The sequence below is a fragment of the Drosophila willistoni genome, chromosome 3R (genome assembly GCF_018902025.1).
Source record: "Drosophila willistoni isolate 14030-0811.24 chromosome 3R, UCI_dwil_1.1, whole genome shotgun sequence".
NCBI lineage: Eukaryota > Metazoa > Arthropoda > Insecta > Diptera > Drosophilidae > Drosophila > Drosophila willistoni.
The window spans coordinates 3,605,982-3,621,993 of NC_061086.1; the positions used below are offsets into that span (position 1 = coordinate 3,605,982).

The following is a 16,012-nucleotide window of genomic DNA, read 5'->3' on the forward strand; positions in this document are numbered from 1 at the left end:
TGCTTGCAATTGTCCTAATGGACATTGCTGACAATAGGTATTCCCATCTAGCTCGCCTTAGCTGGCCTACTAGGTAGATCGTTATTTAAATATAAAATAATTATTATTATTTAAAATAGCAACCAACCTTTGAAAAACATGTCGACAAGTTAATTTGCATTCTCAATTTTAATTCAAATCACATTTTGCCGTTTTCAAGAAGGTTTTATATTAAACACTGAAGCTTTCCAAGTCAAAATGTCAACTTTCAAGCAGAAAGTGAAACGTTACCAAGTCAATGTGGACGGATTTGTAGCAAAACCCAAAAGCATTTCAGCAGTTTCTGTAAACGAGATAGCCAAAGTCTTTATAGGTCAATCCTTGAGTGAGCCATTGATACTTGAAACCCGTCGAATGGTTAGAGATTGGTGTCGTGGTCTCCTTAGCAAATCGTTTGAATATGCACGGATGACGCGAGCGCCTAAGTTTGAGATCAGTCACTTATACAAAGGGAATTTGAATTTATTAACAAACGTGTTAAGAATCCATACGAGAAAAGCCAAAAAGAAAGTTAAGAAATCGAAATCGAAAAGGGGTGCCAAGATTTTGAAGAATATAACAATGGCGCCGAAATACCAAAAAAAGAAACACAAATCTGTGAAGAAGCCCACCAAGCTGAAGACTCTGGAACCGGAAAGTGAGACAACAGTCTTACCAAAATCCAATGCAGTTGTCCCGAATCGACCTTTTCGATTCATTAAGGAGGAGAAAGTCCGTTTAAAGCCGCGCAAACGTATTCTATCCCGTGAACAACTTGGTTTGTACAAACTAATCACTGCGGCGTCTTTGGGAAAATCGGAAAATAAACGTCGTCGAGCCCTACAGACATTGACCAATGATCCGGCTCTCAATGATCTGCTACCGGCACTTTGCCTTTTTATCTCCAATGCTGTAAATGTAAATGTCGTAAAGCTGAATATGTCAAAGCTGCTGTATCTAATGCGTATGGTGAGGGCATTGGTGGCCAACTCGAGCTTGTGCCTCCAAAGATGCGTAAGTACCGAACGTTGCAGACTAAATATTCATTCGATGCTACATGTGTTGTAATGCTCCTGCTTGACTCCAGCTTCATCAGTTGATACCAGCCGTGTTGACATGCCTCTTAACTCGCCAAGACGACCCGTTTCCTGCGGATCACTGGGCACTCCGTGAATATTCGGGAAACATTATAGCCGAAATTGTCTGGCATTTTGATAATCCAAGTAATGGTATTTTGCCAAGGGTCATCGGGTAGGTTGACAATAGAGTAAAAAAAAATTTTTAGATTTCCAATCGATTCCCAACCCTCTTTCTTGAAGAATCTATAATCAAGCCTTGCAAAAGCTCCCATTGACCACAGTTTATGGTGCGGTTATTGGCTTGGGAAAATTAGGCAACTATGTAGTCCGGGCCTATCTAGTGCCGCAGATAGCCTTCATTTCGAGTCGCATAGAACCGCATTTGAAAGACAGAACGAGATTTATGAAGTCTAAAGAGTATTTGAATATAAATAGGCAAGCCTCCCGATATATACGACATCGCATTCTTAAGGTCTGTACTCCAGTTTTAATGAAAATGCATAGCCCTCCTCATATGTTAGAGAAATTTGCCAAGAGTTATGGTTTCCTCGGCTTCTCGCTCTGTGCTGCTGTGACAGTAAGTCGAATTAAAGCGGCGGCCATAAGCGATGCAAAGAAGGAAGCAGCTGCTGCCCGTCTTACAGCTGTCAAAAGAAGGAGAAGAAAGCCCGTTCCCAAACGCAATAAGAGTAAAATACCTCCAAAGAAAACCATTCAAAAAGGACCAATTAAAAAACCTTTTAATGGCCGTGGTCCAACATTGGGCAAGGGAATTGCCCGCCAAACAGTAGGTGCTCCGCCACAGAAATTGCGGGAGCAAAAGCCACAGAAATTACAAAAGCAGAAGCCTAAGAAGTTACAAGGGAAGAGGCCACAGAAATTGCAAGAGCAGAAGCCACTGAAATTGCAGGAGCAGAAGCCACTGAAATTTCAGGAGCAGAAGCCAGAGAAATTGCAGGAACAGAAGCCACAGAAATTGCAGGAGCAGAAGCCACAGGATTTGGAGGAGGAGGAGCCTAGACTACCTTTACAGATTATGCGCGTGAACAACAGACTAATCAGTGCTCCGGCACAATTATCAAATTTAAAAAGCATTTCTGTGTCCAATCAAAATTCTGGCAATCCCGCTTTTCAACCCCTTAAGATTTACCCTTTGTCTATGCTGAAACCTGGTTGCTTTTCTATATTAAGAAAAAACCCCTAAAACAATTGTTAAGTAAATAATAACTACAAATTTAATAAAGTTTTCAAATGTTTTTTAGGTCGGCAAACAAAAACCAGAAGCCATCATCGTAGAAAAAGTTCTTACATATACAAAACGTCTAATGCTCGCCTTCAAGCATAGGCTGTGGCAATCCGGCGCATGTCGCATGCTATTTTATCGTTTGTTTATAAGACAATTAGTTATCCGATTTTGATAAAATATGGCAGTCACAAATAACTGACAAATGTTAATTTTTATGAAAATCGGAAGCTATAATATGGAAGCTACATGATATAGTCATCCCTGTATCTCCATCAAAATTTTATAGGTAGCTTAGAAATATTATTTTCATGACAATAGCTTAGAAAATAAAAAAATTGAGAAAAGTTACTGTTCGTGACTTCGCCTTTTGTATGATATAGTGGTCCGATCCGGCTGAATCTGAGATATACAACCTGTGCACTATATACTAGCAACAAAATGTAATCTAACGATTTAGGATGAGGTTGCGTTTATACAGACGGACCAACATGGCTATATGAACTCGTGCAGTGGTGCCAATCAAGAATATATTTACTTTATATGGTCAAACCAAAACTAATATACTGCTTTTGCAAGGGTATAAGAACTGTTACAAAACTGTGATCTGTGTGAAATGTGATTTTCTGTCCCAAAACGGCCACACTAATTAGCAACACGTGCGCAGTGCTGTTTGGGTTATTGTTTTTCAGACAATTTATTTTGACTTCTACGTAGTACGTACAACATGGGACGCGGCAAGAAGAAAGTGCATCCCAAAACTCGCACAGCTGCTTTTAAAGCCAGCGAACCAAGCGAAATTGTCGAGGCACCCCATTCATTTGTCATACACCGAGGACTTACATGTCCATATATCACAGATCTAACTTTAGATTTTCGGCGGATTATGGAACCGTTTACGGCAAGCAATTTACGGGAGAAGCGCATGAATCGCATCAAGGATTTTGTTAGCCTGAGCAGTTTCTTTCATGTCTCCCACATGGCCATCTTTAATAAGGCATCTACACAATTATCCTTTAAAGTAGTGCGACTTCCACGAGGTCCCTCACTCACATTCAAGGTAAGTTCTATAGCAATACGAAGGAACTTAAATTAAAATTTCTATATTTGACAGGTGCACCAATTTACTCTCGCCCGGGATGTAATCTCCAGCAGTAAGAAGCAAATGATTGATCCAGATCACTTTAAACATGCTCCATTGGTCATAATGAATAACTTCAGTGGTGATGGCAAGCATCTCAAGTTGATGGCCAATACATTTCAGAATATGTTCCCTGCTATTAATCTGGCCCAGGTTAACATTGGCACCATAAAACGATGCGTTTTATTTTCCTACAACCCAGAAACCAAATTGGTCGAGATGCGTCACTATTCGGTGCAAGTGGTGCCAGTGGGTTTAAAGCGTTCCGTTCAGAAGATTCTGAAAGGTTCTGTGCCGAATCTGAATAAATGCAATGAAGTGGTGGACTTTGTGACCAGGTGAGAGTACTCTTAATATACATTGATCCAAATAAGTTATTAATTTTGTTTTTCTTTTGCAGAGATGGCTATGCCTCTGAATCAGAGGTTGAGGATGACGAGCAATCTCACGTAGTTCTAGCCCAAACTTTAAAAAGCAAAGGCAATCTGGAGGATAATAAAAGTTCAATCAAGTTGCATGAGATCGGACCACGTTTAACAATGCAATTGATTAAAATCGAAGAGGAATTGCTTACGGGTGAAGTTCTTTATCATGATCACGTTGTCAAAACAGAGGATGAAAAGGAAACGATGAGAAAATTAATTGAAAAGAAGAAGAAAATGAAAGAGCAACGCAAGAAGGAGCAAGCTGAAAATAGGGCACGCAATCTAAAGCTAAAGAAGGCTGAAAAGGTACAACAGAAAAGAGATGCATCAAAGAATGAGGATGAGGATGTGTATGAGAGCGATGATGATGCAAAGTACTACAAGGAGGAAGTGGGAGAAGAACCAGATGAAGGTGAAATTAATCGACAACAAATTTACACTTTAAGTTACTAATTCCGTACTTTTTCTTCTCACACAGAACTCTTTAAACACGATGAGAAATCTTCAAGGAAACGGACAAAACTTCCCGGCAACATGAAATACAAAAATAAGAAAGCCAAATTGGACCAGAACCAGAAACGGAACAACAATAAGATGAATAAAACCAAATAGATTTTGTATAAGAAAAAAAATATACATATATTACATATATAATTTTAGCTAAACATTCGCTGCACCACTTCCTTGTAGTGGGCCTTACTATCCTTCCAGCTAGATGCTATGTTGTCCCTGAGTTTAACGAATTCCTTCTTCTCCTCCCACTTTGGCATACGTTCCACCATACTTTGGGCTTTTGCAAACTCCTTTAAATGATAGTAGGCAAGTGCACGCCTATAAATGCCTTTCTCGCTCGGATTTTCGGCAGATTCCACGAATTCGGTGTGATAGATGACATGCTCATAGCGTTGCTCCTGCAGCATACATGCAGCCAAATTGGTTTGCACCTGTAGAAATAGAGCCTCCACAGCGCTTCCATTGATGCCGTTCGATTTCAAGGTCAGTTTATCGAACGGTTTATACGTGATCAGTAACTTGGCAGCACGTGAAAAGTAATCAAAGGCAAATTTCGGATATGCCTTAAACATTTGAACACCACATTCCTTATAGGCCAGAGCTAGATTGTGTATTTCAGCCGCATTGAGCTTTTCCACCTGCGTGTTTGTCACAATATTCTCCAGTTTTAATTCAAGATTGATTTTTTCACCAGACTTGGTGCTTATGCAGCAAGCTGATGTCTCGCCTGGCAGAAATTGTTGTAGCAATATTTCTATATAGTAATCCACCGGCGTTACAGCAGTTCCCATCTCCAGGCAATGCGTCGAGGCTAAATCATTTAGATATTTACTGGGACGTCTTCCCAAGTTCTCGCATTTGTTGACTTTAAATTCAACTTTGCTGACCAAAAGAGGTTTTTCCATTACAGAAAATTCCAGACCAAGAACCTTCTTGGTGAGACCGCGGGTAGGATCCTCCCACTTAGAGCCCACATACCATTGCATGTTATTTTGCGGATGTGTGTACGTGGGTAAGAATGTGGGCGAACTTTTTTATGTTTATTCGAGGTGTAAATATGTCGTTAATGCGGTTGTGTAGTCAGTTTTACTTAATTTTCAAAACAAAATCTTTCGACAATTAGAGACGCTATAAACAGCTGACTAAGAGACTAGAGATGCCATCCATATTTGCAAACAGCTGACTACGACAAGAGATGCCATTTGACCGGCTGGTCCAATACCAAAAAAAGCTGTTTACATTGGTTTGTTACTTGGCTAATATAAGATAAGACAAGGCGTATAAGACAGGCCGCCCAAGAAAGGGGTTGATTAAATAGCAATTCCCGCCAAGAATTGAAAGATACCTAACGCCTTTTCCATCCAAAATCGTATATGGACGAATTTCGAGCAACTGCTTCCATGCCCACATTGCCGGCCCAGTTTGGAAAGAGGACACAGGAATTTTCACATGCAAAGATTTCCGGTCCGCGGCGCATCAATTTTGTTCAACCAGCTCTTTTTGGAGCATGATTTCTGTAAGAAATTAAGAAAAAGTAAATAAAAATAAATACATCAAAATTTAATTGAATGAATTTGTTTTCTTACACTTTCTTCTTTCCTACACATCGAAATTAGAAGAAATTTGCAAAATTGCAAAAATTTCAAGTAGCAAGAAGAAGAGTTCATTGGTGATCGGTTTTTGTTTTGATTACTTTCATTCTGCTTTGTTCTCTTTTTTTTTTTTTTAATATATAGTTACTTCTGAACAGAAGATTTCTTTGGCCTCCCCGTGTATAACAGGTTAACGCCACAGCGTATGCTTTTCTTCTTCTGAAATTCCCAATTGAGATGGGAGGAATTTTGAAATTGAACTTTCAATTGAGATGGGAGTTAAATCGAAATCAAATAGAAGGGAGATCAAAGTCGGGTTTTTTGAAATTGATAAAGATGGACTATAAAATAAAAAAAAAATTACAAGTAAACAATAAAGAAAATGGCAAGCCTAAAATTTAATGTTGCTCCTTCAGAAATTTCTGTGCAATAGTTTTAAGCGCTTTAAGGGAATATTTTAATTTAGGAAAAATTAGAAATGAAAGCGATTATAATTTAGTATTAGATGGGGTATTAGAGTTAGTATTTCTGTTAGCATTTAAGAGTACTTGTTGTTGTCCGAAAAAATAAAATGAAATATACAAATGAAAAATACAAAGAAACAAAATGTAAATGAATTCCAATATTCCAATTTCGTAGGAAAGTTCAATATGCAACTTGCGGCGTGACCCGGCAACCGTTACAGCTGAAAATTGTAACGTCTTTCATTTTTTGCGCACAAACGAGAAGGTAAGTTGTTTTGTAAATTCTTCTCGTATTTATTTTTATTTTTATTTATACACCTCCTATCTTTTTTTCCAGATGTCCGAGGAAAGCAAACGGATTGTGCAACTGGCACTGGAGTCTAACCGTAATGTAAGTATTTCGAGAGTTTACATTGTAAACTGTTTTACTTTTGGTGCTTTTCCAGACGGCATATGTCCTGGAAGTGCTCCGTGGAATTGCGGACGGTACCGTTGCGTTTCTGAGGGACCAGATTGCCCTCACCAGAGAAGCAATTAATCGAATTGCGGAGGTACGTAAATTTCCGACCCCATAAAGTATATATTCTTGATCACATGAGAAGGAGATAATGTCCGTCTGTCCGTCCGTTGCAGTGAACGTAATTTCAAAATTACTGCAAGGGTATAAAAACTTCGGCATAGTCGAAGTTTCCATCTAAGTTTCCCATTCTAATTTTTCAAATTTTTCTTTCTCCCCACAGGACCGGAAGGCAAAGGCGGAACCAGTACAGTCGGTGCAGGTTCCAATGCCACAGGATCCAGTGTCAGTGGATCCAGTGTTAATGGAACCCGTGAAAAAGGAGAACCATGTCTGAAAGGAAAACAAAAGAGAAAATCTGGTTGCCCGAAATGTAACCATGTGGGGTCCCTAATTTACGTATAGATTATTTGGTCTACTTGCAGTTAATGTAACAGTATAATGTAGTTTTTTTATACAATTTATTTTAAAACTAATTCAATATATATATGTCACCTAAGCTAAAAGCCCATTCGTATGCCATTTGGCTTTCAACAAGCTGCTTTTCCACTAAACAGTTTTCTTTACTTATATATTAAGGGGTAATGTGGTTTTTGCATTCGCATTTTTTTTTTTGTTCTTTAATAAAAACTTTTATATACATACATTAATACATTTAACGCGGAAGCAGAAGCTGGTGACTATGATCAAAATTAAGATCACAATCCACGAACGATCTCTCTATAAATATATATATTTGTTTCAAATTTTTAAACACGATTTGGGAAATTGGCTAATTTCTACATACAATATGTCCATAGATTCGTAGAGGATCAATAGAATAATTGGTATTACATATACGTGGAGTATCTAATTTTCTAAATTGTTTTATGAATTTACCGGATAGTTTCCTTAACTACAGATCGATGTTGATTTATATATGAATGGGACAATTTTCACGTCTTTTTTAATTTACACAAAAAATACATTTTAATTTGATTTTAAATATAACTTACATTAAATTTATTATCGCAATTAAATTTTTTACTTTACAAATAACAAAATTTGAATTTAGTTTTCTTTTTTTTTTATGTTGGTTTTAAATTTTCAGTTTGGTTGAGGCAACAGGCAATGTAAATTAAATTACAAAATGTTTCATTTTATGGGATTGAAATTTTTGTGATGGTTTCCAATAATTATTGTATAAATCTAAATGAAGCAACTCTAACTATATATTTAAATATTTAGATTTAGTATAGACTAATATATTCTGTTTGCCAATTGTAGATTCTTGTTACTCATATTTCAATTTTTGTTTTCCCTTTTTTCGTTTTGTTGATTTTGTATTTGAGCTAATTTAAACACTTAAAAACTAAACACACCACACAAACGATCGGATTTTGATAGACTGAAGAACTGACCCTTGCCTAAGACTAAATAGTTACACGCTAATACAGATTTCTGTTTTTAGGTTTCATATGGATTACATGTATGTATATATCAAACCTTACAGCCAGTTTGTTGCAGAACTAATCATTTAATATTATTGATTGTGTGGTTTTTTCTTTTATTGATTTTAATAACTTCATTAATTCATTAAATGTGTGGGTGTGTGTGTATGTGTAGACGCTTAGAGATCGCTGTTATCCTTGGGTTCATAATAGTTTCCTTTTTTTCCTCTTTTTTTAGTATAGACGAGTCTCAAATCTGTTTGCTTTTGTTTTATTTTTCTTTTCCTTTTGCTGGCTAATGATAATGATATTCGCTCATTCATTATAATCATCAAGATTTTCAAGATCAACATCATCTTCATAATCCACATTAGCTAATTCTGGATCGCTTCCATCGACGTCGTCATCCTGTTCCTGTTGCTCGCCCTCCTCCTCCTCATCCGCCGCCTCTTCATCTTCATCCTCGTCGCCATCTTCATCTTCTTCGCTGGTTGAGGAAACTAGATGTAACTCTCTAAGCTGCCTTTGCACAAAATGTTAATGTTCCATCAGAGCCGCTAATAGATAAGAATGAAAATCATAAAAATTTGAGATTATGCATAATTCATTAGGTGAAAGTCTTTTGACATTCTCTCTGATGATCTTACGTGATGGAGTGCGTCCGGTCTTATTCTCATTGGGGGTAAAGTTTAGAAAGTCCCAAATTAAAATAGTATCATCATGAGAGCTGCTAACAATCTGAAATTCATCGAATTGCAATCGAAATACGCGGCCGGTGTGTTCCTAAAACGAGGGAATTAAAAAAAGAAAACATTAAATATACGAAAAAAATGGATTTTTAAACAAAATGTCTATTCCCGACTTACCACCAGTGTATTTAAGCATAATGTATTCGAAGCCGCTCGAGGATCTAAAGCAGCCACCAAATCCCAGACTTTTATTTTGCCATCATAGGCACCACTTACAATGCGTTTCGTATCGAAACGTATGCAACGCACCAGCTCTTCGTGGCCCTCTAGAACTCGCAGGCAGGCGCCGCACTCGATATCCCACAGTCTATAATAATCACAAAACAGATTTTATGGGTAACAATGGTCTTTTCTCGTTTCTGCGTTCTTGGTTATAACCTTATGGAATTATCGGAGCTGCCGCTGACAACCAAACGATCTCTATATTGAAGACACGCAATGCCACGTTTATGGCCATTTAAAGTGCGCACAAACTCACAGCTCGAAGTGGACCAGACTTTAATGGTGCGATCCCCACTGGCAGACACAATATATTTCTCATCGAAATCCACTACGTTGACAGCAGCCCGATGACCAACAAGGACACGGCGAAGCGTTATTTCGCTGGGCGATGTCATATCCCAGACTGCAATTGAACGATCCTTGGAGCATGTAACCATCATGCCATTATTGAAACGCAAATGTAGCACCGCCTCACAATGATGGATCAAAGTGTTAACCATTTCACCCGTATTGACATCCCAAACACGAACTGTCGAATCGCTAGAGCCGCTGATGATGACCTTATCGTCGTACTGCAAGCACAACACGGAACCCGTATGTCCAGTTAGAGTCTAAAAAGACGGAGAAACAAAGAAATTAATGAACCGCTCTTTTCCAAATTACTTTATTGCTCTTACCTTTACACACTGCAAACCCGTGCGATCCCAGATTTTTATGGTATTATCTCTCAAGCCAGACACAATTTTGCCATCATCATATTGCAGGCAATATACACCCTTCGAGTTCTCAGAGCGGCAATTGATTCGGCGCAACATATGTCTTCCAGTTCGCCAATTATTTTCTATGCTATCAATGTCCTGTAGACAAAATTAATAAAAGAGTTTAAAAGTCAAAAGAGACTACATTTATTAAAAGTTCTACTCACATTCATAATCTTGGGAAACAACTCGCGATGGAATGAATGCGGTCGTTGCGTTTGTCCTGGCCGTGGTTTAAACAAATATTGCATCCAATTTCGACGTTCGGCCAAGCCTCGCCATAGCGAATCTGTGCGCACCTTACGCTCGATCAGCTTCTTCCACAGCATGCCCTCAGAGATGACTCGTAGCCATTCTTTGCATACCAATTCGGCGGATTTTAATGATTCGGCGTCCAAATATGATAAAATATTTTCGGCAATATGATCCAGACCTTTAACTGGTAAAGGGCAACAAAAAAAAGCAAAACATAAACATTAATTCAAATTATTCTCAATTAGAGAAGAGAGTTTATGAAATTTCTGATCAGTATTCTCACAAAATGTTTTTATATTTAGATTTAGAGATTTAGACGTTTTCGACCCAATATAGTTTTTGGACTATATAGTTTCAGATTTCACGGAGTTGGTTATTGTATTAAGATGATAAATTTATTTAACTTAGCTTTAGTCGTTCTTTCCACAGTAAAATTAATGCAATATAACTGTAAATTGTACAGATTTTCTAAAACTTTAAATATTGACAATGCATCATTGAAAACTCCTAAGAGAAAGTTGTGGATATGATTAAACCAAGAAAAACTATATACCACAAATTTCATTTTTTAGCTGAGCATTTGGGGCCTATTAAAAATGTTAATTATGTATTCAATTTTTAAGTCCTTCGACTTGACGGAGTAATAATTAATTCATGAATTTTGTTAAACTATGAAAGCAAGTGAATTAAATTCCCCATTGTCTGAAGAAGTGTGAAGAAGTCTTTGTAATATTGAAAAATGTTAAAAAATAATTAATTCAAAGAAACTTCAGAAGGAATTTTCCTAATGCATTTGTTGACTTGCTTGATTCATACAACTTCCTCGCAATGAGTGACTACTAAGTTTCGTTTAGTTTTCTTTCATTTATTGACATTTTTTTTAAATCGTTCGATAAAATTGAGTACATATCTTAATCGTTATAATTTTTTTTTTTTTTGGCAACCTTGTTGACTCATGCCACAGCTTTCACTTTTCTGCTGTTGTAGGTATCATCACCATCATTGTTGTTGGCTTAATCTTTGCTAAATGAACATCTTTTTAGGCAACTGGCGCAATGAGTAATCAATTTATTTATAGGTGCAACTTTTCTGATATATGCCAGTTCTTGGCCTCATGTACTCCCACACACACGCAGACATACACACTCCTATATTCCTCCTCCATCGTCTCCATTTGGCAGATGCACCCATCTAACGGCATTAAAATGCACTTAGCTCCAAAAAGACAAGGGAGTGGAAATTGGAGGTGAAGCATAGAGCACATAGAGCAAAAGAGCGTAACTAATAGAGGGAAACATAGTACACACAATATTTACATGTGCCACACACACACAGACATACACATGCACGCACACACCATGAGTAGGAGAGTTAGTGGTGTAGCTGGGTGGCTGGTGCATTGACAGCCCCAGTTGGCTGACTAACTGACTGACTGAAGCTGAACTAAAGTGCTCCCCTCCTCACATACTTGCCAAACACAATTAAAAATGTGCATAACTCGCAAATGGCAGCCATCAGTCGGCATAGTCGGAGCATAAAAGGTACATCTAATGGTATCCTTAAAAACAAATCAATGTTTCGATTCGATAATACTAAAATAGATGCGATTATCTATCTCAAATTAGCGGAGAAGTATAGATAAGCTCTCAAAGAGCTTCCTTGGCCCTAGTGTTGGGTTGCTCATGAGTGAGTGAAAAAAAAGAGTTATTTACTAAATTTACACTGTAAATTCGCCAAGGTCAACACACAATTTCAAATACATTTTCTTCTGTCTATCCCATATAGTTTAACAGAAAAGCTAATCAGTCTGTAATTTGCCCCCAAAGTAAGTTTCTATATGGATCTATTATTATGACCCCTTAAACTTATTGAGGTCCTGAACCCAAGATATCGGTTCGGTTAATACTAGGTGTATCTTGGAATCCTATCACAATAAAGTCAAGTTACTTGCGTTCTTGAAAGAGGGGGATGAATGGATGGCTGGTGGCTGGTGGCTACACCTCTGGATTCAATAGACTAGGCGAGATTTGGCTCAAGTTATCGTCGCCTAACGGTTGAGTTTTTTTTTTTTTTATTTCTATGTGTGGGTCGGCATTACAATGTAAATAACAGAGACAGCCGGCAGAGGCAGCAGGCAGAGGCAAAAGGCAGAGGCAGAAGGCAGTACTTATTATTCAACTCTTTTTTGCTGACAGGGAGGACGACTCCTCCAGACTGTTTCATGTTTTCATCCTTCCTCGCTTTCTTCCTCTTCTCTCTAGAGACTTACAATTAGAAGCAGGCATAGATAATAGGAGGCATAAAAATCTAGCTAAATCCAAGTCATTATTTCGTTTGATGACTCACTCTGCTATGTTTTTTTCTTTCCTCCCCCCTCTTCACTCATGACTGCAGTTTTCTAACTATGAAAAATTGTTGACCCAAACGAAGCAACAATAACACAATCGATTTTTGTTAAAGTCGGTTGGTTGGCTGCGAGGAGTTTTGGTTGTTTTTGCAGGTGTTTTGCTTCAATTTTTGTTGTTTTTTCCGAGTTTTTTTATTTTGTGTGTTTTGTTTTTGGTTCCGGCAAGGCGCTTTTAATGGAAGCAATGACCTTTGCTTTTACTCTACACTTCCCCCACAAACCGCCGCTTTCGACAGACCCAAACACAGGTTGAAAATTGAAACAGGAACAGGTAAGATACAGGTAAGAACATGGGTCAAAATGTCCGTACTACGATAGTAGTACGAAGTTGTCAGATGCAGTTTTCTTTTCAAATATTGTGCATACATGATGTTTTTAGTTACCCAAAACTCTTGAAGTCATTAATAAATAAATTAAAAGTGTTGGTCGTTTTTATACATTTAACTTTAAAAAACTTTTGCAGATTTTGTTAGGAGCCTTTGCAAATGTTTTCAATTTATTTGATTTAGTTTTGAAATCTCTTAAAGAACCTTTGCAGTTGTTTTATAACTAATTTTAATTGTTTCAAAAATCTTTTCCAGTGGGAGGTAAATTTGTCTACTCACTTGGCAGCAATGTGATAAAGTCGCGCTGCAACATCGGCTTCAGATAGGCATTGATCTGTCCATGCTGATAGTGACACATGCGAGATAGCAGCTGTTCAACAAAATCCACCTGTCCGGTTTCGCTCCACTGTGTGAAATATTGAAAACAGAGTTCCCGCTCTGTCTGATATGTGGGCGATGAATCTTTCTTGCGCACCGGATCGTATAGCATTGTCGTTGTGAACTGCAAGAAAAAGAAAAGAGATCATTGAGTGAAAGAGACATACAGACAGACAAACAGACAGAAGAAAGACCATTAAGAGAGACAGAAAAGAAGTATATAAAATAATAATGAAATACACATACACAAACACACACACGCACACACACACAAATTAAAATAGAGTGCTAGTAATATGGAAAGTAACTACCTTTTCTTTCTCTTTCTCTTTTTTCTTTTTTTTTTTTGGTAGTAGGATATGTCAAGGGGTGATCATAAACAAACAAACAAAAAATACGTAAATGAAAAAGTTGATGGAGGGGGGGGAAACCAACTACCTAGTTAGATGGTCAACGTCGTATTAAGCAATTTTTGGCTGTTGCTCTACATTTTGCGCTTAAAATGAAGCAATTTCTTATTGTCCAGAGAGTACATTTTTTGTTTGTTTTTTAATTGCCACACAACGTTACATTACATTAGAAAATGTTCAAAGACCTTTTAATATACGAAATACCTAGTAAATAAACTTAATATTAATTCCATATGGATTACATTTCTCAATATTAAGAGAAATATATTAATAGTATTATTCACATAGGCCACACAGTCCATTCAGTTCATTAACATAATTCTTTTATTTGCTTCACACTCACGACGAACTGTGTGTTAAAATCTCAAATATATAAATTGTTTAAACAAATCAAGACAATTAAGTGTGTATGGCAGCGTATTGTTTTTTGCGTTTGTGTTTTTAGTAATTAAGCTAAACGCAATGTCAGCAACAAAAACACAATTGCTTCTGTCTGTGAGAGAGCAAATAAGTAACTAAAACTTTTTAAGTTTAATTTAATTGCAAATTTGTTAGTGTTGGTGTTATTAACCTTGTTTGCTGCTTACAAACTTGATAAAATTGTTTAAGTAGGTTAAATTAGAAGCAAACGCGATATCAGATTCCGTCTCAATAAATAGTTTATACTTTTAAACGAATGGAAGGTCAGCATTATTTATGCTGGGCCTTCCTACAGGTATCTCATATTCAACCATTTTGCAATAATTAATTAAACAAACAATAATTTAAAAAACAAGCCGCTCTGCTTGATAGACATCATAATAAAAGTGAATAATTTTTTTTTTTTTTTTTTTTGTATATAAACAATTTGTGGAAAAAGTAATGTTAACAAGGCCAATAAACTGAAATGAAATTGGATTATGGTCGAAAAATTGTATGGATCGAATCACACTTAGAGGTTGTACACACACACACACACACATACAAATAAAAAAATAGCAAAATAAGAAAAAAGATTAATTAAGCGAATCTGAAAATTGAAAAGTTTAAGGTTAATGTACAACAATAAAAACAAATATATACGAAAATAAAACACACACAAAGATACAAGCACACACTCACACTTATATACATATATATGTATATACGTACATATATGTTTATATATATAAGTGTCTTTATGTATTTTGAGGCAACACCTTGGGCAGCCGTATGTATTATAAATACATATCAGTTTATTTACGAATGTTATTTTTTTTTTTTTTCGCTTCTTATTGCATTTGTCGACTTACTGCTTGTGCATTGGAGTTCGAGTTAGTCTCGTCCATAATTTTGTCAGTCTCCATTTTCATCATTTGTTGTTTGGTGTTTTTTTCACTCTTTTTTACTACTTTTCTTCACACACACACACGTAAACGCATGCACACAACACTCACGGTTAACACTTATTATTATACTGGTACTATTCTCTTCCTAGTTTTGTTATTGTTGTATCTTTTTTATTTATGACAGAAAAACTTTAACGAAATCGTAGATTAAAAAGCAAACGCAGATCGAAAGAATGAAATTGCGGATCAAAGAGATGAAAAATTACTCGTCTCGCTTTGTGGGAAGTGTGACCAAGCTGGTTGCATCTGAAAATCACGAAAACCCACTAATGCTCAAGGTAAATGGCTGTTGTTGTTGTTGCTGCATATTTTAACTTTGCCAAGTCATTCCCGTGTATTTTTATGCGTTTGCATGTTTAGACATTTAATTTGGATTTTGTATGTGTTAATTGTATTAAAATTTTCTCAGTAATTATTTGGCGTACGGACGAGACAACACGAATTCCTATTTATATCCAACAAGTATCGATATTGCACATGAACTCAGATATCGATGACACATAATTTATTTTTCCGAATACTGTAAGAAATTCGGAAGGCAAATAGTAGGTTTCAATTAAACTCAATTAGAAATACGACTGAGTCCCATTCTGGGAAGTCTTTGTTATGTATAGAGTGATTTTGATGGCACGATTTAGGTTTTTACTTAGTGGTGACACAAAGGGAACAACTATCGATATTATCGTGTGATTGCCACACTAGCTCAGACAGTGTTGGC

The 16,012-nt window shown here is 36.8% G+C and overlaps 4 protein-coding genes across 4 annotated transcripts; 2 read left to right on the top strand and 2 right to left on the bottom strand.

Annotated features, from left to right (window-relative positions):
* Positions 1 to 109: 109 nt before the first annotated feature.
* On the top strand, positions 110 to 2,374 carry LOC6650394. Its single transcript, XM_002072741.4, has 3 exons — positions 110 to 1,032; positions 1,106 to 1,269; positions 1,338 to 2,374. The coding sequence occupies exons 1-3, from the start codon at positions 238 to 240 to the stop codon at positions 2,299 to 2,301; spliced, it is 1,923 nt and encodes a 640-aa protein (XP_002072777.4). The 5' UTR covers positions 110 to 237; the 3' UTR covers positions 2,302 to 2,374.
* Positions 2,375 to 2,984: 610 nt separating this feature from the next.
* On the top strand, positions 2,985 to 4,571 carry LOC6650395 (protein Peter pan). Its single transcript, XM_002072742.4, has 4 exons — positions 2,985 to 3,400; positions 3,455 to 3,819; positions 3,882 to 4,318; positions 4,385 to 4,571. Exons 1-4 carry the CDS (start codon positions 3,068 to 3,070, stop codon positions 4,516 to 4,518), a joined length of 1,269 nt encoding a protein of 422 aa, XP_002072778.1. The 5' UTR covers positions 2,985 to 3,067; the 3' UTR covers positions 4,519 to 4,571.
* LOC6650396 lies at positions 4,516 to 5,583 on the bottom strand. Its single transcript, XM_002072743.4, has one exon. The coding sequence runs from the start codon at positions 5,403 to 5,405 to the stop codon at positions 4,563 to 4,565; it is 843 nt and encodes a 280-aa protein (XP_002072779.1). The 5' UTR covers positions 5,406 to 5,583; the 3' UTR covers positions 4,516 to 4,562.
* A 1,853-nt stretch (positions 5,584 to 7,436) lies between these two features.
* LOC6650398 (F-box/WD repeat-containing protein 11) lies at positions 7,437 to 15,937 on the bottom strand. The gene is made up of 8 exons (XM_002072745.4): positions 15,199 to 15,937; positions 13,419 to 13,641; positions 10,319 to 10,590; positions 10,071 to 10,250; positions 9,550 to 10,004; positions 9,289 to 9,478; positions 9,070 to 9,205; positions 7,437 to 8,979 (listed from the first exon to the last, which is right to left on the bottom strand). Exons 1-8 carry the CDS (start codon positions 15,259 to 15,261, stop codon positions 8,960 to 8,962), a joined length of 1,539 nt encoding a protein of 512 aa, XP_002072781.1. The 5' UTR covers positions 15,262 to 15,937; the 3' UTR covers positions 7,437 to 8,959.
* Between the last annotated feature and the right edge of the window lie 75 nt (positions 15,938 to 16,012).

What these genes read in the sequence shown, in the direction of transcription:
- LOC6650394 (XM_002072741.4), top strand. Translation starts at nt 238, where the DNA reads ATGTCAACTTTCAAGCAGAAAGTGAAACGTTACCAAGTCAATGTGGAC. An exon ending in GCTTGTGCCTCCAAAGATGC is followed by an intron (nt 1,033 to 1,105) that starts GTAAGTACCGAA and finishes GCTTGACTCCAG; the next exon opens with CTTCATCAGTTGATACCAGC. An exon ending in ATTTTGCCAAGGGTCATCGG is followed by an intron (nt 1,270 to 1,337) that starts GTAGGTTGACAA and finishes TCTTTCTTGAAG; the next exon opens with AATCTATAATCAAGCCTTGC.
- LOC6650395 (XM_002072742.4), top strand. Translation starts at nt 3,068, where the DNA reads ATGGGACGCGGCAAGAAGAAAGTGCATCCCAAAACTCGCACAGCTGCT. An exon ending in GTGGTGGACTTTGTGACCAG is followed by an intron (nt 3,820 to 3,881) that starts GTGAGAGTACTC and finishes TTTCTTTTGCAG; the next exon opens with AGATGGCTATGCCTCTGAAT. An exon ending in GGGAGAAGAACCAGATGAAG is followed by an intron (nt 4,319 to 4,384) that starts GTGAAATTAATC and finishes CTTCTCACACAG; the next exon opens with AACTCTTTAAACACGATGAG.
- LOC6650396 (XM_002072743.4), bottom strand. Translation starts at nt 5,405, where the DNA reads ATGCAATGGTATGTGGGCTCTAAGTGGGAGGATCCTACCCGCGGTCTC.
- LOC6650398 (XM_002072745.4), bottom strand. Translation starts at nt 15,261, where the DNA reads ATGATGAAAATGGAGACTGACAAAATTATGGACGAGACTAACTCGAAC. An exon ending in AGCTCCGATAATTCCATAAG is followed by an intron (nt 9,479 to 9,549) that starts GTTATAACCAAG and finishes TGATTATTATAG; the next exon opens with ACTGTGGGATATCGAGTGCG. An exon ending in TATGCTTAAATACACTGGTG is followed by an intron (nt 9,206 to 9,288) that starts GTAAGTCGGGAA and finishes CCCTCGTTTTAG; the next exon opens with GAACACACCGGCCGCGTATT.